This window comes from Stegostoma tigrinum, chromosome 43 (assembly GCF_030684315.1).
Source record: "Stegostoma tigrinum isolate sSteTig4 chromosome 43, sSteTig4.hap1, whole genome shotgun sequence".
In the NCBI taxonomy this organism is placed as follows: Eukaryota; Metazoa; Chordata; class Chondrichthyes; order Orectolobiformes; family Stegostomatidae; genus Stegostoma; species Stegostoma tigrinum.
Window position 1 is genome coordinate 6,344,549 of NC_081396.1, and position 23,519 is coordinate 6,368,067.

Below are 23,519 nucleotides of genomic sequence, written 5' to 3' on the forward strand. Positions count from 1 at the left end.
ACCAACTCTTGGGTCGTTGCTCCCTGGAGCGTCACAGGCTGGTTGTGGGGGCGCGGGGGTGGGGGTGGTAGGAAACAAGCTGATAGAACATTGTACAACGATGAGAGGACAGGGTGGCTCGCCCATGTCTCTCTCCCAGGCTGGAAGGGTCAAACCCCAGGGGTCCATTGGTTTCAGGGGAAGAGGGCGGTCGCTAGCTGGAACACGTCGCCAGGGAAAGTGGCAGGACGCTTTGGGGCGTCTTAAAGACGTGAGCAGGCAGGGGCCTCAGGGGAATGGATTGCGCACGGGGATAGTTTGGGGTAGAAGGGCCTGTTTCGGTGTCTTCAAGGGTTCAGACGTCGGGGCAGCACCCTCTTGACTTGAGATTAGCTGGAACCATTTCTCACTCTCACTCTCTCTCTCCGCGAGACCAGGATTGTTCGGTATGACCGTGAGATACTGGAGAGGTACCGGCGGGCCTTGGCGGCGGCCGTGGAGATCTCCGCCTCGCACAACATGTCCCCGCTCCCGGGACGCACGGCTGTCCTGTGCAGCGTGAGCCACAACATGACACAGCCTTGTGTCAGCGCCAAAGGCCTGTACGTGCCCAGGACCAGGACCAAGGAGGAGGAAGACCAGGCCCAGATCAGGAGGAGCCCGATGGTAAGGTGGGCATGAGGGGTGGGGGGGCGGGGGTGGTGATGGTTTGTGGAGGAGGGGCTGGTGGGGTGGGGTGGTCGGAGGCGCCATTCCTTTGGAACTTGCCGAACCCGAAGTGCTGGCGTGCTTCCTGAAACGGATAGAGCCGCACAGGGCGGAAACAGACCCTTCGGCCCGACCTGAGCGTGCCAACCCAGATATCCCAAATCCGTCCAGTCCCATTGGCCAGCATTTGGCCCCCTATCCCTCTAAACCCTTCCTATCCATGTCCCCATCCAGATGCCTTTTAAATGTTGTAACTGTACCGGCCCCCACCCACTTCCTCCAGCAGCTCCTTCCCCCCCATCCTCTGTGTGATAGGGGTCCCTTTTAAATCTTTCCCCTCTCACCTTAAACCTACCCCACTCTAGTTTTGGACTACCCCCTACCCTTGGGGGGGGAATACCTTGTCCATTCCCCCTGTCCATGCCCCTCACGATGTTATAAACCTCTACAAGGTCACCCCTCAGCCTCCGACGCTCCAAGGAAAACATCCCTAGCCTCTCCCTGTAGCTCAAACCCTCTGACATCCCTGTAAATCTTGTCCGAACCCTTTCACAACACCCTTCTTGTAGCAGGGAGACCGGGATTGAACACAGTATTCCCAAAGCGGCCCTAACCAATGTCCCTGCACAGCCGCATCATGACCCTCTCAGCTCCCCGTACTCAACGCACTGACCCATAAAGGCCAGCGTCCCAAACACCCCCCCCCCACCCCCGTCACTGCCCTGTCTACCTGCGCAGGCTTCCGCGGAGTTTCGGTGACACTCGATCTCCGGAACCCTTCCGCAATTTCACAAGCCAGGCAGCCGTGAGATTGCGAACAGGAAGAGAAATGGCCCAAAAAGCTGCTTGGGTCTGGCAGTGCCTGGGGAGAGAGATAGCGGAGCTCACGTTTCAGATCCGGTGACCCCTTTGCCACCGCTCCCCTTGTGGCATGCTGTGTAAGAAAAAAAGCCAATCTCTGACCGACAGGCAGTTCCTTGGACTGAGACCTGGCCCTGTGGTCCCGGGGCCCCCCGTCCTCCTTTCAGGGTACCAACACAAAAATTCTGAGGATTGCAGAGCGTGAGGGGGGGACCCTGACAGGGGGAGATGGGGAGGATTTTTCCATCTCTCCGGGAGGTGGGGGGTAGTAGTGAGTCTGTGGGATTCTTTACCGCAGAGGTGGCGGGGGCTCTTGAGGCTGGGTCATGGAGGGTATTGGAGGCCGAGGGGTTTTTAAATTGGCGAAGGGGATCGGGGCGGGGAGTGGCGGGGTCGGGGAGGCAGGGAGGTGGGAGCTGAGGACGATCGGGGGAGCAGACTTGACGGGTTGAATGGCCGACACCTCCTGTGTCTGGCAAGGACACGTGCTGGAGCCCGCTGACCTTTCTCCCTCTTCCCCCTGCCCCACGTTCTCCCTCCCGATCACCCAACACCACCCACAAATGTCCCCTTCCCCAGATCCTGGACGTGGCCATTCTGCTGGCCCTGATGGCCCATCACGTCAGTGAGCATGCCCAGCTCATCCTCTTCAACAACGACACCTACCGGGAGATCCAGCTGGAGAGCGGCACGGTGCTCAGCAATGTGGACCGAGTCCTGCAGGAGGCGAAGGTGAGTGCTCCCCAAGCTGGGGTACACGAGGGAGACGGTTTGTCCCTCAGCATGTGGCCCTGGGGGCTGGGGTGGAGGAATTTTATCTCCTTGGCGAAGACCGGCCTGTATATGAGAGAGAGAGAGAGAGATCTTCCGCAGGAGGGGACTGAGGCTTTCCCTACCAGACGGGGTTCTCTGCCAACAGGGATCGGATTTCGGATGTCCCTGAGCTGTGCAGGCACTTGGTGTGGCATTGGAAGCTGGCTTCCTTCAGTTTCCCGTCATTCACTCTCTCGCACACGCTGTCTCTAACCCCTGCTGTCCGCCCCCTCTCCCTGTCTGTCTCTCTCCCACCCTGTCTCTCTCTCTCCCACCTCCTCTCTCTCTCTCTCTCTCTCTCTCTCTCTCCCCCACCTCCTCTCGTTGTCTGTCTCTCTCTCCCGCCCCCCCCCCCCCCACCGTCTGTCTCTCTCTCTCCCTCTCTCCCCCGCCCCGTCTCGCTGTCTGTCTCTTCCGCCTCCACTCGCTGTCTGTCTCTCTCCCACTCCCCACCTCGCTGCCTCTCCCACCCGCCGCCCTCCCCCCACCGCTGCCTTGCCCGCCCGCGGCCCCCCCTTCCTCATCTAACCTTGTGTCCCCATCTGACCCCATCTCCCCCCAATTCCTTCACCACCGCCTCCCTCATCCCCATCTCCCACCCTCCGCCCTCTTCCCCGCACCTCGGCCTCCTTCACGGTCCCCCCCCCCCCCCCCCCCCCCCCGCCACCCTCTGCACTCCGTGACCTGCTCCCTTCTCCGTCTCCCACAGAGCCTGCAAGAATCCGAGAGCGCCTCCTTTGATGGACCCTCGGGGACGGTTGCCTTTATGATGGACTGCATACAGAATCACACGCCGGTACGATGCGCTGCGCCAGGAGCCGGTGGGACGGTGCGGCGAACCGGCGCCTGTAACTGCCTGGGGTTTGGGTATTGGTGGGGGGGGGGCGCGCGCGGGGGCGGTGTTGGCAGCCTGCGCTCGTGCCGGCCCCCTGGACGGTGAGAGGGATACGGGAGGCCCGAGCGGACTTGTGCACCCCTCGCTCACGATGCCACCTTCCGCCACCCAGCGTGGATTGGCAGCCTAGCTCACCCTGGTCGGCCATCTTTGTTGTGCCCCCTCCAATCCCGTGCGTCTCCTCCCGGCCGGGAGCTGGGATCAAGCGAGAGCTCCCGACGGCTGGAAGAAAGGTGGGCGGCCCGTTCTGTTGGGGATCGCGCGACAGTGCCAAATCTGTAACCACGGGCTGCTTGGCAACCCGATTTGATTGGGCAGTGCCCACTGACTGGGCGATGGCCTAGTGGTGTTATCGCTGGGCTGCTCGTCCCGAGACCCGGCTGATGTTCTGGGGACCTGGGTTCGAATCCATCTGGTTCACTAAAGCCCTTTGGGGAGGGAAACTGCCATCCTTACCTGGTCCGGGCCTATGTGGTTGACTCTGAGCTGCCCTCTGGGGCAGTAACTACCAGCCAAGCCCCCCCACTCATCCCGCGAATCAGGAAAGGGAATAAAATGAAATGAACAAACCCAGAGGGGGCCATTTTTAAGGGTCAGAGGTGACATAGGTTAGGCCTGTCGTCACTGGAGTTTCCAGGAAGGAGAGGGGCCTGAGATAAGGTTCACTCAGCTGATCCTGGGGAGGGAGGGACTGCCTGACAAGGAGTGGGGGGGAGTCGATCGGGCCTGTACTCATCGGGGTTTAGAGGAATGAGGGGCGACCTTGTTGAAACAGACAAGAACCTCGGGGGGGTGGACCTGACAGGGGGAAATGGGGAGGGGTTGTTATTCCCCTGTGTGGGAGAGTCCAGGACCCAGAGGGGGCATCATCTCGGAGCGAGGGGGGCGCCCACTGAAGACGGAGAATGGGGAGGGATTTCGCGTCTCTCCGAGGGAGTGGGGGAGTGAATCTGTGGAATTCTTTAGCGCAGAGGGGGTTCCTGTCGGGGCTGGGTCATCTATGGTATTGAAGGCTGCGATAGAGAGACATTTTTAATCAGGAAGGCAATCGAGGAGCAAGAGGCAGGAAAGTGGGAGCTGAGGAGAAACATCGATGGGCAGAGCATCCAGATGGGCTGAATGGCCGACTTCTGCTCCCATGTCTTGTTGGTATTAGTCAACTGGTAATGTGGCTTAATGCATTCAGCTCTGGTCTCCCTGCTGTAGGGAGGATGGTGTGAAAGGGTTCGGATAAGAGTTACAGGGATGTGGGACGGTTTAAGCTACAGGGAGAGGCCGGGGCTGTTTTCCCCGGAGCGTCGGGGACTGAGGAGGGGGGAGCATTATAGAGGTTTATAACATCAGGAGGGGCATGGATAGGGGTGAATAGCTTTTCTCCCAGGGGTAGGGGAGCCCAGAACTAGAGGGGTGTAGGTTTAAGGTGGGATGGGGAAAAGGGACCTGAGTGGCAACTTTTTCTACACAGAGGGTGGTGCGTGCATGGAAGGAGCTGCCAGAGGAAGTGGGTGGGGGCCGGTACAGTTGCAACATGTAAAAGGCATCTGGATGGGGACGTGGATAGGGAGGATTTCGAGGGATCGGGTAATGTGGGTGAAAGTTTGGGGAGGGGTGAAGGGAGCCATCAACCCTGAATGGTAGGCCGCAGCCTGAGGCCTACTGCATTCAGCCAAGGCCCCCGGGCGCGATTGGGGTGGGAGACGGGTTTCCCCGTTGCCCCTCACGGTGCTTGGTTCTCACTTCGACCGCCCGCCCGACCCCGCAAAACCCTCCTGTGCTTTTTCCGCTCGTAGATCGACACCATCTTCCAGCTTGACTGCTTTTACAATTACAACATCAAGGAGGCCGTACAGCTCTACCGTTACCACGTCAACCCCGACACCCTCTTCGTCCTGGTGCAGATGTCAGCCTTTCACTGCAGGTAGGCAACGGCCTGTAGGGCCTGGCGGAGCAGGCCCCGCAGCCGCGGGCAACGCGCGGGGGGACCAACGTCTGAGGGTTGGGTTGGCGCTGACGGTAAATGCCGACCCCAGCCCTGAACGCAGTCCTTGTTGGATTTTGTTTTGGTATTTTCTTTCCTTATTCCGCACCGCCCCCACCCCCGACCTTCCTTCTCCCGGTAAATTTTTTTTTATTTTGAAAAGGCCTCGCGTTTCCTCTTTCAGCATCGAAGACGAGGCGGACAGCAAAGATGTGATTTTGGGCGGTTACAGCGAACAGATCTTACGGTAAGCGCAAGGTGGGGGGGAAGAGAGGCAGGCCATGCTCTGTCCTGGGAGGGTTTGATGGGGGTGACAGTGTAGAGGAAGCTTTACTCTCTATCTGATCCGGTGCTGACCCTGGGATGTGTTTGATGGGGGGGAGCAGTGTAGAGCGAACTTTACCCTGTATCTAACCCTGTGCTGTCCCTGTCCCTGGGTGTGTTTGATGGGGGGGCCAGTGTAGAGGGAGCTTTACTGTGTCTCTAACCCCGTGCTGTCCCTGGGAGTGTTTGACACCGTGGTTGGAAGGGAATTGTGTTGTTGTTAAAGCTGACCGTGTGCCTGTTGGCTGTAGGTTTCTGTGCGAGCGTGGCTCTGCACGTCTCCTGGAGCATGTGGAGGGCATCGATGAAGTCTTCCAGCTGCCAAGGGCCCGGGGGGACAGGGGAAGGAAGAGGAGGAAGCTGGTCGAACCAATGGCCTCGAACCCTCTGCTGCAGACTCCAACACTCAGGTGGGTGCAGTACGAACAAATTTAAGAACAGCTCCTTCCCCCTCACTAACAGATTTAAGAACAGCTCCTTCCCCCTCACTAACAGATATAATAACGGCTCCTTCCCCCTCACTAACAGATTTAAGAACAGCTCCTTCCCCCTCACTAACAGATTTAAGAACAGCTCCTTCCCCCTCACTAACAGATTTAAGAACGGCTCCTTCCCCCTCACTAACAGATTTAAGAACAGCTCCTTCCCCCTCACTAACAGATATAATAACGGCTCCTTCCCCCTCACTAACAGATATAATAATGGCTCCTTCCCTTTCACTAACAGATTTAAGAACAGCTCCTTCCCCCTCACTAACAGATTTAAGAACAGCTCCTTCCCCCTCACTAACAGATTTAAGAACGGCTCCTTCCCCCTCACTAACAGATTTAAGAATGGCTCCTTCCCCCTCACTAACAGATTTAAGAACGGCTCCTTCCCCGTCACTAACAGATTTAAGAACGGCTCCTTCCCCGTCACTAACAGATTGAAGAACAGCTCCTTCCCCCTCACTAACAGATATAATAATGGCTCCTTCCCCCTCACTAACAGATTTAAGAACAGCTCCTTCCCCGTCACTAACAGATTGAAGAACAGCTCCTTCCCCGTCACTAACAGATTGAAGAACGGCTCCTTCCCCCTCACTAACAGATATAATAACGGCTCCTTCCCCCTCACTAACAGATTGAAGAACAGCTCCTTCCCCATCACTAACAGATTGAAGAACGGCTCCTTCCCCCTCACTAACAGATTTAAGAACAGCTCCTTCCCCCTCACTAACAGATTGAAGAACGGCTCCTTCCCCCTCACTAACAGATTTAAGAACGGCTCCTTCCCCCTCACTAACAGATTGAAGAACGGCTCCTTCCCCCTCACTAACAGATTGAAGAACAGCTCCTTCCCCCCTCACTAACAGATATAATAACGGCTCCTTCCTACTCACTAACAGATTTAAGAACGGCTCCTTCCCCCTCACTAACAGATTTAAGAACGGCTCCTTCCCCCTCACTAACAGATTGAAGAACAGCTCCTTCCCCCCTCACTAACAGATATAATAACGGCTCCTTCCTACTCACTAACAGATTTAAGAACGGCTCCTTCCCCCTCACTAACAGATTTAAGAACGGCTCCTTCCCCCCTCACTAACAGATATAATAACGGCTCCTTCCTACTCACTAACAGATTTAAGAACGGCTCCTTCCCCCTCACTAACAGATTTAAGAACAGCTCCTTCCCCCTCACTAACAGATTTAAGAACGGCTCCTTCCCCCTCACTAACAGATTTAAGAACAGCTCCTTCCCCCTCACTAACAGATTCTGAAACTGGCCCCACCTCCCTACTTCTGGCCCATATCCCAACAAACCCTTCACGAAATGTATTGCGAAGGGGGATAGAAGTGGGGTGGGAGCGGGAGATGGAGGGGAGGGTGTCGGGAAGGAAGAGGTGGGGGAGGGTGTAGGGAAGGAAGAGGTGGGGGAGGGTGTAGGGAAGGGGGAGGCGGGGAGAGAGGGTATGAAAGCGGGAGGTGGGGGAGAGGGTCAGGCAGGGAGGCAGGCAGAGGGATTACGAAAAGGGGAGGCGGCGGAGAGAGGGAGGGGGAGGTGGGCAGAGAGGGAGGGGGAGGTTATTGAAAAGGTGGGGAAGGGGGATGTGGGGAAGGGGGAGGTGATGGAGAGGGTGTTGGGAAGGGGGAGGTGATGGAGAGCGGGTAGGGGAGGGGGTAGGGAAGGGGGAAGTGGGGGAGGGTGAGAGGGAAGGGACCCCGACTGTGTCTCCTCCCACAACCCTCCTGCTGAGCTATTCCCTGCCTCTCCTGCAGGTGGAGAACCGTCAGAGTCTTTGTGTCCTCCACCTTCCGGGACATGTGTTCCGAGCGGGATCTCCTCATCCGCTCCGTCTTCCCTGAGCTCCGGGCTCGAGCTGCCCGCCATTTTGTCCGGGTGGAGGAGGTGGATCTGCGCTGGGGCATTACAGAGGAGGAATCCCGCAGCAACAGGTCAGCGCTGGCTCAAATGGGCAGGTTTTACCCGATTCAAAACAACATGCTGACCGCTGTAACCAGCCGATAGCCCATCAACACCCTCCCTCTCTCTGTCTCTGTGTCTTGCTCCCTCACTCAGTCAGTCACCCCTCTCTCTATCTCTGTGTCTCGCTCCCTCACTCAGTCAGTCACCCTCCCTCTCTCTGTCTCGCCCCTCCCTCTCTCTGTCTCGCCCCTCTCCCTCTGAATCTCCCCTTCCTCATACCCCCCGCCTCCTTCTCTGTCTTGCCCCTCTCCCTCTGAATCTCCCCTTCCTCTTACCCCCCACCTCCGTCTCCTCCCTCTCCCTCCTCCCTCCCTCTGCCGCCTCCTCCTTACCCCACTACCTTCCTCTCCCTCCCACTCCCTCTCCCCTTGCTGGACAATAATTCTCCGCTTCCCTCTCGGTCACAGGCAGTTGGAGCTGTGCCTCACCGAGGTGTCCCGCTGCCAGCTTTTTGTCGGGATCCTGGGTGAGAGGTACGGACAGATCCTCTCTGAGTACCCGCTGCCGGACCTGCCTCAGTTTGAGTGGGTAAGGAGCTGCACTGTCCTGGACCTGTGCCCTAATCGACCACATCCTTGCCCCCACACGCGCCCCCCCCCCCCACACATGCTACACGCCATGCGCCACCCTCCTCCCTGCGCAACACCCTCCCATCCCATGCGCTGCCCTCCCCCCATACACCACACCCCCCACCACGCGCCGCGCCCCCACATTCTACCCTCCCCCGCTGCACATGCCACCCAGCCTCCGTTCCCCCAACATGCCAGCACCCCCACATACCATCCCCCCACCCCACACGCTGATCCCGCCACACCCTGATTCACACTCTCACTACATCCCACTGAAATCTCAAGATAGATTTGCATTTGCGTAGTGCCTGCGATGACTGCAGGGTCCCAGTGATACCCCTCGGCCGAAGCAGGGCAGGGATCGGGGAGAGTCCGGAGGTGACGAAGCGAGGGTTTCAGAATCAGGAATTTAGGAAGGTTGTGTCAATGAAATTCTGGGCCCCTGGACGATAGCAAGGGAAGCCCCACGCTTCTCCAAGGTGACCACAAGAGGCTGCCCCTGTCCAAGAGGCGCCTCTGATTCGGAACTGAGGTCACCACAAGTATCAGCTCTCCAACCCCGTGCTGTCCCTGTCCCTGGGGGTGGGGAAGCAGTGTAGAGGGAGCTTTACTCTGTATCTAACCCCATGCTGCCCCTGTCCCTGGGGGTGTGTAATTGGGTGCAGGGGTGTGGGACTGTGTAGAGGGAGCTTTACCCTGTATCTAACCCCGTGCTCTCCCTCCAGGTGAAATCGTATCCGAGAAACCGTTCCATCACGGAATTGGAAATCATGCAGTTTTTGCGTCTTCATGACAATTCTCCTAGCGAACACGCTTTTTTCTACACCAGAGATCCGGCCGTGCTGAGGTAGGAGGTGATTCCGAGATCAGCCGGGACGGGAACGCCGTTCTCCAGGTGGATGTGGCCCACCCACTGGGTTTCTCCCACTATCCCTGTCACAGCGCCATCTCTCACCCTGGAGGTCAAATTGCAAAGGAAGTCCCCAATGCCACTGTCTGGGAAGGGGGAGGTTTGGATCCGTTGGGATTGTGACTGATGGGAGTGAACGGGAAGGGGGTTTGGGTCTGTTGGGATTGTGTCCGATGAGAGTGAAGGGGAAGAGGGTTTGGGTCCATTGGGATTGTGTCTGATGGGAGTGAACGGGAAGGGGGTTTGGGTCCATTGGGATTGTGTGCGATGTGAGCAAACGGGAAGGGGGTTTGGGTCCATTGGGATTGTGTCTGATGGGAGTGAACGGGAAGGGGGTTTGGGTCCATTGGGATTGTGTGCGATGTGAGCAAACGGGAAGGGGGTTTGGGTCCACTGGGATTGTGTCTGATGGGAGTGAACGGGAAGGGGGTTTGGGTCCATTGGGATTGTGTGCGATGTGAGCAAACGGGAAGGGGGTTTGGGTCCATTGGGATGAGAGTTCTGCAGTTTGACCTGGAGCTGGCTGTGTTTGTTATCACTGATGAGCTCCTATTCCCTGTCTTGGCCCAGGTCCCTCCCAGAGACATGGATGTCGGATTTTGCCTCCGAGTCAGAGGAAGCGAGAACAAGGGTCACCCATCTGAAGGGCCACGTGAAGGAGGCTGGGCTGCTAGTGCTGGAAAAGTGAGCTCCCCTCAGCGTTCCTGTCTGTGACTGTCCCCGGGCCATCCACCCTTTCCCCTCTCTCTTCCCCCCCCCCCCACACCCTTTCCCCTCTCTCTTCCCCCCCCACACCCTTTCCCCTCTCTCTTCCCCCCCCACACCCTTTCCCCTCTCTCTTCCCCCCCCACACCCTTTCCCCTCTCTCTTCCCCCCCCACACCCTTTCCCCTCTCTCTTCCCCCCCCACACCCTTTCCCCTCTCTCTTCCCCCCCCACACCCTTTCCCCTCTCTCTTCCCCCCCCACACCCTTTCCCCTCTCTCTTCCCCCCCCCACACCCTTTCCCCTCTCTCTTCCCCCCCCACACCCTTTCCCCTCTCTCTTCCCCCCCCACACCCTTTCCCCTCTCTCTTCCCCCCCCCACACCCTTTCCCCTCTCTCTTCCCCCCCCACACCCTTTCCCCTCTCTCTTCCCCCCCCCACACCCTTTCCCCTCTCTCTTCCCCCCCCACACCCTTTCCCCTCTCTCTTCCCCCCCCCACACCCTTTCCCCTCTCTCTTCCCCCCCCCCACACCCTTTCCCCTCTCTCTTCCCCCCCACACCCTTTCCCCTCTCTCTTCCCCCCCACACCCTTTCCCCTCTCTCTTCCCCCCCCCCCCACACCCTTTCCCCTCTCTCTTCCCCCCCACACCCTTTCCCCTCTCTCTCCCCCTCCCCCCACACTACCACCCTTTCCTCTCTCTTCTCCTCCCCCCACACCCTTTCCCCTCTGCACCTCGCTCCCCTCTCTCCCTTCTCTCTCTCTCTCTCTCTCTCTCTCTCTCTTCTCCCCCCCCCCCCGCAACCTGTCTTGTGCCCGCGCCCCCCCCCCCATTCGCCCCATGCTAATCTCTGGCCTCTCCCGTCCAGCTACCGCAGCGAGCTGGGGGCCGACGTCTCGGGGAGACCCTTCCTGAAGGGGCTGGAGGAGTTTGGGACGAGCGTGCTCGACAGGCTATGGAAGGCTATCGTCTCTCAATACTGCCAGGTCAGTCAGTCAGTCCCTCGCACCCAAAAGTACAGCCAGGCCACCGGGCAGCCCGTTTCTGTCGGGAGCGCAATTCGTGGTGGGATTTTGCTGTGCATTGTCGTGGGGGGGGGGTGGGGGTGCGTGCTTCCTCACCAAAGGCAAGGCATCGCGCGCTCGCGTGGGTTTATGCCCATGTGTATGCCTGTCTTCCTCCTCCTCCGACTGTGCATTTGTGTATGTGTCTCCCTACAGGCGGACTGCAGCCCGGCGCCCGACGAAGACGCCTTCCAGGGGGCCTTCCGGGAGGCGCAGGCCCGGCAGCATCACGGACGCCTCCGGCAGCTGGAGGGGACGGCCCTGTCCATCCGGGACAGGCGGGCGGGCGGCCTGTTGGTCGTCCACGGCAAGCATGGCCAGGGGAAGACGGCCTTCATGGTGAGGAGCGGCTGGAGTCTTGTTGGCGCAGGTCAAAGGTCGGGGGGGGTGGGGGCCCGTCACGAGTGAGCGTCCCCTGGCGGTGGTCTCTTCTCCCCCCCCCTACCAAAACCCTGGCTGCTCTCGGACGTGTCTGCTGTCGTCCCCTTTGTGGGACCCCGCGAAGTTTCAGCCTGGAGTCCCCTGCGGGCCCATTCCCGCGCGGAGTAGGCAGGGCCTCTCCTGGTTGCTGTGGCCAGACTTTGTTTTTGAGGGGAAGATATAAGGGCCAGCAACAGGAGTGGGCCGGCCACCCCCTCCTCAAGCCTGCTGAGCCATTCAGTAAGATCGCGACTGATCTTTCTCACGGACTCAGCTCCGCTCACCATCGCCCATAATCCCTTTACTGTTTATTAATCTACCTTTGCCTTAAAATCATGCTGTGAAGTAGCCTCAACTGCGTCACTGGGGCAGAGAATCCCACAGATTCCCAACTCTGGGTGAAGATGTTTCTCCTCAACTCAGCCCTGAATCCGCTCGCCCCCCCCCCCCCCCCCCCCCCCCCGTCTTATTTCGAGGCTCTGCCCCCTCGTTCGAGTTTCACTTCTCAGTGGGAACACCCTCCCTGCTTCTCTCTTATCTATCCCCCTCCCTCCCTCCCTCTCTGCCACCATCCCTCTCTCCCTCTCGCTGTCTCCCTCTCGCTGTCTCCCTCTCGCTGTCTCCCTCTCGCTGTCTCCCTCTCGCTGTCTCCCTCTCGCTGTCTCCCTCTCGCTGTCTCCCTCTCGCTGTCTCCCTCTCGCTGTCGCTGTCTCCCTCTCCCTCAGACCCATGCTCCCGGGGAATCAGGGCTGATCTTACAAAACAACCAGGGGAGGTTTATAGAATTGTGAGGGGCATAGATATAGGGGTGAATAGACAAGGTTCCCCCTACCCCCGGGGTAGGGGCGAGTCCACAACTAGAGGGGTGGAGGTTTAAGGTGAGAGGGGAAAGGTTTAAAAGGGACCTGAGGGGTAACTTTTTTTCCGGCAGAGGGTGTGTGGAATGAGCTGCCAGCGGAAGTAGGTGGGAGCCGGTACAGTTACTGCATTTAAAAGGCGTCTGGATGGTGACGTGGATAGGAAGGGTTTAGAGGGATAGGGGGCCGAATGCTGGCCAATGGGATTCGATTAATTTATGATCTGGGTCGGCACGGATGTGTTGGGCCAAAGGGTCTGTTTTTGTGCAGTTCCAGTTCTGAGGAAGGGGTCACCCGATCTGAAATGTGAACTCGGATTTCTGTTCACAGACGCTGCTGAGCTTTTCTGGCGATTCCTGTTTTGTTGGGAGGGGTGGGGGTAGGTTTTTGTATGTTTATGTTTTTGACTCTAGAGTCGCTGGATCCAATGGAGCGAATGGTCAGTTCTGTGCTGGGCGACTCGACGTGAGGGAGGGAGAGACGGTCACGAAAGGGGTGTGGTGATGGTTAGGACAACGTGAGAGCTCGGATCTTGCTCCCCACGGTGATTCCCAAATCCCCCTCCCCACCCATCTTGCGCGTGGGCCGCTGGCGGGGGGAAGAGCTCACTCCCTTTGCTGACTCTTCTTCTCCTCCCCCTCTCCCACCACCTGAGCCGCTGTCCTTCCGCTCCCCTAGGCCAGTCTCATCACCCTGCTCTCGGGGGGCAGCGTGGAGCACAGCCCGGGGCGGAGCCACCTCCTGTTCCACTTCACAGGGGCCACCGAGACAGCCACAGACGCAGCCGGCACGCTCCATCGCCTGTGCCGGTTACTGACAGCGCAGCTGAAAGACAGACATGAGCCTCTGCCGCAGAGTTACAGGTGAGGGCTACACCGTTCTGTTGTAGTCGACCGGGTCGGGGTGACTGACTGTACAGGGTCACTGTTTATTCAGCAGGGTAAGGGTTACTAACTGTGTGACTGTACAGGGTCACTGTTTATTCAGCAGGATAAGGGTTACTGACTGTGTGACTGTACAGGGTCACTGTTTATGCAGCAGGGTAAGGGTTACTGACTGTGGCTGTACTGGGTCACTGTTTATTCAGCAGGATAAGGGTTACTGACTGTGTGGCTGGACGGGGTCACTGTTTATGCAGCAGGGTAAGGATTACTGACTATGTGACTGTACAGGGTCACTGTTTATTCAGCAGGGTAAGGATTACTGACTGTGTGACTGTACAGGGTCACTGTTTATGCAGCAGGGTAAGGGTTACTGACTGTGTGACTGTACAGGGTCACTGTTTATGCAGCAGGGTAAGGGTTACTGACTGTGTGGCTGGACGGGGTCACTGTTTATTCAGCAGGGTAAGGATTACTGACTATGTGACTGTACAGGGTCACTGTTTATTCAGCAGGATAAGGGTTACTGACTGTGTGACTGTACAGGGTCACTGTTTATGCAGCAGGGTAAGGGTTACTGACTGTGTGACTGTACGGGGTCACTGTTTATGCAGCAGGGTAAGGATTACTGACTGTGTGACTGTACTGGGTCACTGTTTATGCAGCAGGGTAAGGATTACTGACTATGTGACTGTACAGGGTCACTGTTTATTCAGCAGGGTAAGGGTTACTGACTGTGTGACTGTACAGGGTCACTGTTTATGCAGCAGGGTAAGGGTTACTGACTGTGGCTGTACTGGGTCACTGTTTATTCAGCAGGATAAGGGTTACTGACTGTGTGGCTGGACGGGGTCACTGTTTATGCAGCAGGGTAAGGGTTACTGACTGTGTGACTGTACAGGGTCACTGTTTATTCAGCAGGGTAAGGATTACTGACTATGTGACTGTACAGGGTCACTGTTTATGCAGCAGGGTAAGGATTACTGACTGTGTGACTGTACGGGGTCACTGTTTTTTCAGCAGGGTAAGGGTTACTGACTGTGTGACTGTACAGGGTCACTGTTTATTCAGCAGGGTAAGGGTTACTGACTGTGTGACTGTACTGGGTCACTGTTTATTCAGCAGGATAAGGGTTACTGTCTGTGTGACTGTACTGGGTCACTGTTTATGCAGCAGGGTAAGGATTACTGACTGTGTGACTGTACAGGGTCACTGTTTATTCAGCAGGGTAAGGGTTACTGACTGTGTGACTGTACAGGGTCACTGTTTATGCAGCAGGGTAAGGGTTACTGACTGTGTGGCTGGACGGGGTCACTGTTTATTCAGCAGGGTAAGGATTACTGACTATGTGACTGTACAGGGTCACTGTTTATGCAGCAGGGTAAGGGTTACTGACTGTGACTGTACAGGGTCACTGTTTATTCAGCAGGGTAAGGGTTACTGACTGTGTGACTGTACTGGGTCACTGTTTATTCAGCAGGGTAAGGGTTACTGACTGTGTGACTGTACAGGGTCACTGTTTATTCAGCAGGGTAAGGATTACTGACTGTGTGACTGTACTGGGTCACTGTTTATGCAGCAGGGTAAGGATTACTGACTGTGTGACTGTACAGGGTCACTGTTTATGCAGCAGGGTAAGGATTACTGACTGTGTGACTGTACTGGGTCACTGTTTATTCAGCAGGGTAAGGATTACTGACTGTGTGACTGTACAGGGTCACTGTTTATGCAGCAGGGTAAGGGTTACTGACTGTGGCTGTACTGGGTCACTGTTTATTCAGCAGGGTAAGGGTTACTGACTGTGTGACTGTACAGGGTCACTGTTTATTCAGCAGGGTAAGGGTTACTGACTGTGTGACTGTACAGGGTCACTGTTTATTCAGCAGGGTAAGGGTTACTAACTGTGTGACTGTACAGGGTCACTGTTTATTCAGCAGGATAAGGGTTACTGACTGTGGCTGTACTGGGTCACTGTTTATTCAGCAGGGTAAGGGTTACTGACTGTGGCTGTACAGGGTCACTGTTTATTCAGCAGGGTAAGGGTTACTGACTGTGTGACTGTACTGGGTCACTGTTTATTCAGCAGGATAAGGGTTACTGTCTGTGTGACTGTACTGGGTCACTGTTTATGCAGCAGGGTAAGGATTACTGACTGTGTGACTGTACAGGGTCACTGTTTATTCAGCAGGGTAAGGATTACTGACTGTGTGACTGTACAGGGTCACTGTTTATTCAGCAGGGTAAGGGTTACTGACTGTGTGACTGTACAGGGTCACTGTTTATTCAGCAGGGTAAGGATTACTGACTGTGTGACTGTACGGGGTCACTGTTTATTCAGCAGGGTAAGGGTTACTGACTGTGACTGTACAGGGTCACTGTTTATTCAGCAGGGTAAGGGTTACTGACTGTGTGACTGTACAGGGTCACTGTACATGCAGCAGGGTAAGGGTTACTGACTGTGTGACTGTACTGGGTCACTGTACATGCAGCAGGGTAAGGGTCACTGACTGTGTGACTGTACAGGGTCACTGTTTTTTCAGCAGGATAAGGATTACTGACTGTGTGACTGTACAGGGTCACTGTTTATTCAGCAGGGTAAGGATTACTGACTGTGTGACTGTACAGGGTCACTGTTTATTCAGCAGGGTAAGGGTTACTGACTATGTTACTGTACAGGGTCACTGTTTATGCAGCAGGGTAAGGGTTACTGACTGTGTGACTGTACAGGGTCACTGTTTATTCAGCAGGGTAAGGGTTACTGACTGTGTGACTGTACAGGGTCACTGTTTATTCAGCAGGGTAAGGATTACTGACTGTGTGACTGTACAGGGTCACTGTTTATTCAGCAGGGTAAGGGTTACTGACTGTGTGACTGTACTGGGTCACTGTTTATTCAGCAGGGTAAGGGTTACTGACTGTGTGACTGTACGGGGTCACTGTTTATTCAGCAGGGTAAGGGTTACTGACTGTGTGACTGTACGGGGTCACTGTTTTTTCAGCAGGGTAAGGGTTACTGACTGTGTGACTGTACAGGGTCACTGTTTCTGCAGCAGGGTAAGGGTTACTGACTGTGTGACTGTACTGGGTCACTGTTTATTCAGCAGGGTAAGGGTTACTGACTGTGTGACTGTACTGGGTCACTGTTTATTCAGCAGGGTAAGGGTTACTGACTGTGTGACTGTACTGGGTCACTGTACATGCAGCAGGGTAAGGGTTACTGACTGTGTGACTGTACGGGGTCACTGTTTTTTCAGCAGGGTAAGGGTTACTGACTATGTGACTGTACAGGGTCACTGTTTATTCAGCAGGGTAAGGGTTACTGACTGTGTGACTGTACAGGGTCACTGTTTATGCAGCAGGGTGAGGATTACTGACTGTGTGACTGTACAGGGTCACTGTTTATTCAGCAGGGTAAGGATTACTGACTGTGTGACTGTACTGGGTCACTGTTTATTCAGCAGGGTAAGGATTACTGACTGTGTGACTGTACAGGGTCACTGTTTATGTAGCAGGGTACGGGTTACTGACTGTGTGACTGTACAGGGTCACTGTTTATTCAGCAGCGTGAGGATTACTGACTGTCTCTCCCTCCAGGGGCCTTGTGCTGGAGTTTCACTCTCTCCTGGAGAATTTTGCACACCGACACCCGCGCGGACACTTGATCTTACTCGTCGATGGTGCCGACTGCATCCAGACCCGAAATAACCAGCGAACGTCGGACTGGATCCCCGAGACTGTGCCACATGTGAGGATCCGTGAGATGTGATTCTGAATCCAAACCCATCCATTTGACTCCCTGATGCTTTACGTGTTTCCCTCTCCATACCACACTCTCCTCGCTCTGTCTCCTGCGCCTCTCTCTCGTTCTTCCTCTGCGTGTTTCACTCTGTCTCTCTCTCTCGTTCTCTCTCTCTCTCTCTCTCTCTCTCTCTCTCTCTCTCTCTCTCTCTCTCTCGTTCTACGTCTCTCTCTCTCTCTCTCTCTCTCTCTCGTTCTACGTCTCTCTCTCTCTCTCTCTCTCCATTTGCCCCTCTGTCCTTCTGTTTCTCCCCTTTCTCCCTCTGCTTCCGTTGCACGGTCTGCGTGTCCATGCATGTGTGAGAAAGCCTCCCCCGCGAACCCGACTGTCTCCAGGCCGGTTCTCTGAGCACCTCCCCTCCCAACATCCTGTCATCTCTTCTCTGCCCCAGAGGGTGACGCTGGTGCTGAGCGTTACGGAGGACTCCCCCTTGCACCAGGCCTTGGCCACGCGTAAGGGGCTCGTGCCCGTCCACCTTGGGCCCCTGGAGCCTCTGGATCGCTCGGAGATCGTCCGCCGCTACCTGGCCATCTTTGGGAAGAAGCTGGAGGAATCAGCCTTCAACAACCAGGTGAGGGTTGGCATTTCACTCTGTTTGCTGCGAATCTCATCCTTTATGAGCCCCTGTACACGTGCTTGCACATGGACATGTACAGGACGGAAAAGAAAATGTGGGTGCTACGGAGGGAGGGAAAGCAGTTCTTTTCCTAGGAGCGCTGAGATTCCCACGCTGGTCAGAACACTGCTCCCTCACGCTTTTACCAGTTTGCGAAGGGCACAGGGTGGCTGGTGAACCGACTGGCGAAGGGAAAGACCGCCCCGGAGCCAGTGGAAGGGCTTCTTGTTCACCACCTCAGCTGCCCGCAAGCCTGGCACAGCCTTGCTGGCAAGTAATCGGGTGTCCTTCACCCACTGAAGCTCCGTCGGTCTGCGACTGCGGTGCCAGTCCGTCTGTGAGCTACACTTGAACCGTTGTTCAAAGCTGCGGACATCCTTGGCCCTCCGGATCCATTCTTCTCGTACTACGCTCTGCCTCACCCCAAAGTATTTCCCAGCCCCCTCGCCCTGAGGTCCTTTGGTCTTACCCCCATCTCATTACTGCCTCCCTTCTGTTTGGAGGAGGAATCGTGGTGGACTTGAGGCATGAATGCTCTCTCCCCACCCCATGCCCCCTCCCCACCCCATGCCCCTCTTGCTGGCCCTGACGGAGCACTGCACAGTGAGGGGGGGTGGGGGCGGAATTGCTAAACAGAGGTTCCTTGTCCAAATTTTTTCCTGGACAGGAAAGATCCTGCCACTGCTTTTCCATGAAGAGTGGGGTTGGGAAGAGAGCAGTGGATGCGGGGAATCTGCCCAGAGAGAATAATCAATTGGATGACCTTCTGAAGGTTGTGGGGGGTTGTATTCCACAAGGCTACGCATTATGAATGGAGCCTTGCCCCCCCCAGAAAGATGGTGGCTAATATTCTCTATGGCGTGTTGCCCCCCCCAGAAAGATGGTGGCTATACATTCTCGATGGAGCGTTGCCTCCCAGAAAGATGGTGGCTATACATTTTTCAGTGGAGCTTTGCCCCTTACAAAGATGGGGGAACCAGCCCATGTATCCACCAAAGGGCTGACGGTGTGGTGGGGCACTGTGTCTGTGGAAAGGAAGGGACCTGCCCGCCGCCAGTAAAAGGTGGGGGATAGGTATTGTGCGGGACCTTCCTGTGCGTGGATGTCCTCCCAAGATTGTGGGGCGATGAGGGAATGAAGGGACTGATTTCTCTCTCCCTTCCTCCTCCAGTGTAGCATCCCCCCCCACCAAAGCCAGACAGTGCAAGGCGCTATGTAAATGCTCTCTCTCTCTCTCTCTCTCTCTCTCTCTCTCTCTCTCTCTCTCTCTCTCTCTCTCTGTCTGGGTCCAGATGAGGCAACTGGTGATGAAGAAGGAATCCCACAATCCTCTCTTCCTGAAGCTAGCCAGCGACGATCTGCGAGAGTTCGGGGTTTTTGAAAAGGTGTGTGTGTGTGGAGCCATGTGACCTTGCATCCCCGTCCCCATCGCCCTACCCCTCCCCCCTCTCTTTCCAGATGGATCTATGTGACCTTTCACCTCCCAGATGGGTCCATCTGACCTTTGACCTCTCCCTGATGGGTCAGTTTCCCTGATGGGACCTTTCATCCATCCCCTGCCTTGGCAGGGCTATGACCTTTCGCCCCCATGTCAAAGATGGTGGCAATGCATTCTCTATGGAGGTTGCCCCTCAGAAAGATGGTGGCTACGCATTCTCTATGGAGTGTTGCCCCCCCAGAAAAATGGTGGCTACATATTCTCAGCAGAGCTTTGCCCCTTACAAAGATGGGGGAGCCAGCCCACGTGTCCACCGAAGGGCTGACGGTGTGGTGGGGCACTGCGTCTGCGCAAAGGAAGGGACCTCTCTGCCAAGAAAGGGTGGGACAGTACGCCCACCTCATTAGTAAATAAAGAAGAAAAGATTTGCACAGACGCTTCCCCTGAACGGGAGCGGGTGTGTGTGGCCGGTAACCCCTGACCCTTGAATCCGGTCTGGGATAAGCTCATTCCCAGAAAGACTGGGGCTGAGGGGTTCCGGAGGAGGATGGTTGGGTATGGAGCATGGATCATGCCCCCTCTCCTTGTCACTGTCTGTCTTTCCCTCGTTCCTGGTTCCTGGTTCCCGTCCGGGCCAGGATCGCTCGCCTCCCCGCGTTTTCTTCTCGTGCCTTCGCTCACCTATCACCTCGCACCCACCCGCCCACCGACCAAGGCCGCTCATGAATCCCTCCTCTCCCTTTTTTCCAGGTGTCGGACCAGATCCGCGCTCTGCCGCCGACCCTGCGCGGGCTCATCCAGCACGCTCTGGGCTGCCTGGAGCGGGAGCAGGGGCAGGATGTGGTGACTGTTGCCCTCGGTGCGCTCTACGTCAGCACGAAAGGTACAGCATAGACAGATGGAGAACAGGCGGCAGTCATTCACTCAGGCTGGGAACGGCACGGGGTCAGAGACAGGGTAAAGCTTCCTCTACACTGTCACCGCCCCCCCCCCCCCCCCCCCCCACCCATCAAACACTCTCAGGGACAGGGCCAGAACGGGGTTAGATACAGGGTAAAGCTCCCTCTATGCTGTCCCCCATCAAACACTCCGAGGGACAGGGCCAAAACGGGGTTTGATACAGAGTAAAGCATCCTCTACTCTGTGCCCAGCCCCCTTCAAACACACCCAGAGACAGGGACAGCACAGTGTTAGGGACAGAGTGAAGCTCCCTCTACACTATTCTGTCCACAATCATTGAGGTTTGTGCTTTATCTTTGGTGTCTGGGGGTTAGTTTTGACTAGATGCCCATGGTGACGAGGCAGTGCCTAACCCTCCCTGGGAGTGTTGAACCTGGTGTTTCTCTCTGACGTTGCTGTCCCGCAGGCTTGAGGGAGCGAGACCTTTACTGTGTTCTGTGCACGAGCCGTGGGCTGCCCACAGGAAGTGCCTCGCCCAGTTGGGAGGAAGTGATGGAAGAGGCCGAGAAGCCACGCAGGCCTGTCCCCATGGCCTCCTTCGCCCGGCTGATGCGTAGCCTCCGGAGGTGAGGAGCTTGTTGACTTTTGGAGGGATCGGCGGCCGTGGGGAAGGGTGAAATCGTGCCTAATTTTCAGAGACGTTGGAAGGATTAGAGCTGTGGGACCCCGGGAAGAGATTCTATCGATAGAGAGCACTGAAAGTAGGAGAGTGGCTAAAGTGATTGTTGTCCTTAGAGGGGACTGGAAAATTATCGGGAAACAGGGAAGCAGTAGAAACTTTGAAGTTTTTTTTTGTTTAGAAAGAATTCTTAGTTAAAGAGAGGAAAAGAAAAGCACCTGCAGATTAGTTGGGAAACAAATGGTCGTGTGATCGGGAGAGAGCTGCCCCAAAAGGGCTAAAAATAGGACAAATCTCATTTCTTAAAAGGAATGACCGCCCAAAGTTGAGGGAAGTGTAGGTTTCATGGGCACGAGGTGGCATCAGGCAAGCTCCTTTTGCATTTTCCGAGGCCGTACCGAGCGAAAGGGGGCGATCGGGGAAGTCCAGCGGGTTTCCCGAAAGGGTTTGTCGGAGTGGTGTGCGGGGCGGGGCGATGGGTCTGCAGGGCTGTTTCTGAGCTACGATGGTTCGACAGGGAACAGCGGCGGGATAAACGCGCCGGCAAATTGAGTAGCTCCACAGGGATCGGCTCAGGATTTCGAGACGAGGCATGCAGTCGGATCAGGGATGGGCGATGTGTCGACGTTCTCCCTGTTTTTCTCTCTCTCTCTCTCTCTCTGCCCGTCTCTCCCTCGCTTTGTCTCTGTCTCTGAAACTCTTCCCCCGTTTTTGACAGCATCCTGGGGATCTGGACCCCTCCGGCCGAGATGCCGACCTCCCGTCTCCGACTCTCTGGTGCCCTCTTGCGGGCGGCCGTGTGCCAGAGGTATCTGAGGGATGCCAGGCATGAGAGGCAGCTCCACCAGCTGCTGGCAGGTGAGTGCCGGGCGGGGTCGGGCGGTCATGTAGCGCCTGTCGTGGTTTCGGTGGGGGGCGGAGGCTCTTGTCGCCCTCCCCCCTCAGGCCTGCCTTCTCTCCCGTCGTTCCCTCGGTCCCAATTTATCCCTGGATTCCTCAAACCCTATTTACTCTCCACGTCCCTCAATCCTACGCCGCCTCTCTCTCTCCTGATCCCTCAAACTCACCTTCTCCTGATACTTAAGCAGCTTGACTCATTGCCTCCTCAGTTAGTTCCTGGCATTCCCAGTGTTTACAATCCACTTTGTCTTCATCCCGAGCCTTCTCCTGCTCTGCACCAATGCACCACCTTCCAAACCCTGCCCCGTCTTCCCAGCCGCACACCAGTCTCTGGCTCAGAGACCCGTCTCCCACAGAGAGAATGGGAACTGATATCCTGTGTTACCATGCTCACCCACAGTTCACCTCTGGAGACTGATCGACCCCAAGGGGAATGGACTGTTCGCTAAATGTGACCCTGAAGCGCTTTCTGACCTTCCGCAGCATCTGGTAAGGCCCGACATTTAGTCCTTGGAGAGGCTGGAGCGTGTGTGTGTTTGTGTGAGAGAGAGTGAGTGCGCGTGAGATTGTATGTACACAACAGGAAGTGGGAGACTGGGACATGTACATAGTCACGCAGCACAGAAACAGACCCTTCGGCCCAACTGGTCCATAACGACCCTAATCCCAAACTAAACCAGTCCCACCCACCTGCTCCTGGGCCTATATCCCTCCAATCCTTTCCCTACCCATGAACTTATCCAAATGTCTTTTAAACACTGTGACTGTCCCTACACCCACTACTTCCACAGGAAGCTCATTCCACACACGGACCACCCTCTGTGTAAAAAAAAAAAAAAAATTACCCCTCGTCTTTTTAAATTTCTTTCTTGTCACCTTAAAGATGTGCCCCCTCGCTTTCAAAACCCCCCACCCTAGGGGAAAGACACCTGCCAATCATCTTATCCATACTCCTCAAGATTTTACAAACTTCTATAAGGTCACCCCTCCGACACTCCAGTGTAAAATGTCCCAGCCTCTCCCTGTAGGTCAAACCCTCCGTACCCGGCAACATCCCGGTAAATCTCTCCCGGACCCCTCTCCGGCTCAGTAACACCCTTTCCTGTAACAGGGAGACCGGGACGGGATGCAGTGCTCCAGGAGAGGCCTCACCGACGTGACGTCCCCAACCCCTACACTCGAAGGGTCTGAGCGACGAAGGCGAGCGCGCTGATTGCCTCCTGTCTACATGTGACACAAACTTCAAAGAATTATGTACCTGAGCCCCCTAGGCTTGTCTGTTCCACAGCGCTATGTTGTGGACAGTGTATCTGAGGAAGACTGGATTGAGACCAGTGGGAGTAGATGGATGGGTGTGATGTCAATTTTGCTGTTACTAGATGCTGTTTGATTCTTTCTCTCTCTCTCGTTCTAGATCCTGTGTGGGCAACTCTCCCGTCTTGCCTCTCTGCTCACCAACCTACACTTCTGCCATCTGCATTTGCAACTTAAGCTGCTAGCTCAGCTCAACGTGACCTTCAATCTTTACCGTGAGTCCTTGAATCCTCCCCTCATGACCCTGAGAAACCCCTCCCTCCCCACAGTCACTGCCTGACCCAGAAACTGAACGCGGACCAGCCCCACATGCACACAGGGGCAGGCCAGAGTCTGGGAATCCTGCAGCGAGTCACTCCCCTCCCGTCCCCCGCTCAAAGCCCTGTCTCCTCCTCCCCTCACACCCCCCAAATCGACATGAGGCTGGAGGGGAATGGGTTACTCC

At 56.1% G+C, this 23,519-nt stretch overlaps 1 protein-coding gene across 1 annotated transcript in view; it reads left to right on the top strand.

Annotated features, from left to right (window-relative positions):
* The window catches only part of tep1 (telomerase-associated protein 1), a 40,683-nt gene extending 17,329 nt beyond the window's left edge, over window positions 1-23,354 (top strand). The window contains exons 12-32 of the mRNA XM_059641820.1: window positions 417-645; window positions 2,128-2,280; window positions 3,071-3,157; window positions 5,047-5,174; window positions 5,419-5,481; window positions 5,810-5,968; window positions 7,817-7,993; window positions 8,432-8,552; window positions 9,319-9,440; window positions 10,074-10,187; window positions 11,075-11,192; window positions 11,427-11,609; window positions 13,226-13,410; window positions 17,023-17,173; window positions 17,619-17,798; window positions 19,136-19,228; window positions 20,032-20,164; window positions 20,648-20,807; window positions 21,579-21,718; window positions 22,161-22,249; window positions 23,175-23,354. Coding sequence (XP_059497803.1) covers window positions 417-645; window positions 2,128-2,280; window positions 3,071-3,157; window positions 5,047-5,174; window positions 5,419-5,481; window positions 5,810-5,968; window positions 7,817-7,993; window positions 8,432-8,552; window positions 9,319-9,440; window positions 10,074-10,187; window positions 11,075-11,192; window positions 11,427-11,609; window positions 13,226-13,410; window positions 17,023-17,173; window positions 17,619-17,798; window positions 19,136-19,228; window positions 20,032-20,164; window positions 20,648-20,807; window positions 21,579-21,718; window positions 22,161-22,249; window positions 23,175-23,354 — 2,965 coding nt within the window. The remainder of the gene's footprint in view (window positions 1-416; window positions 646-2,127; window positions 2,281-3,070; window positions 3,158-5,046; window positions 5,175-5,418; window positions 5,482-5,809; window positions 5,969-7,816; window positions 7,994-8,431; window positions 8,553-9,318; window positions 9,441-10,073; window positions 10,188-11,074; window positions 11,193-11,426; window positions 11,610-13,225; window positions 13,411-17,022; window positions 17,174-17,618; window positions 17,799-19,135; window positions 19,229-20,031; window positions 20,165-20,647; window positions 20,808-21,578; window positions 21,719-22,160; window positions 22,250-23,174) is intronic.
* Window positions 23,355-23,519: the final 165 nt, after the last annotated feature.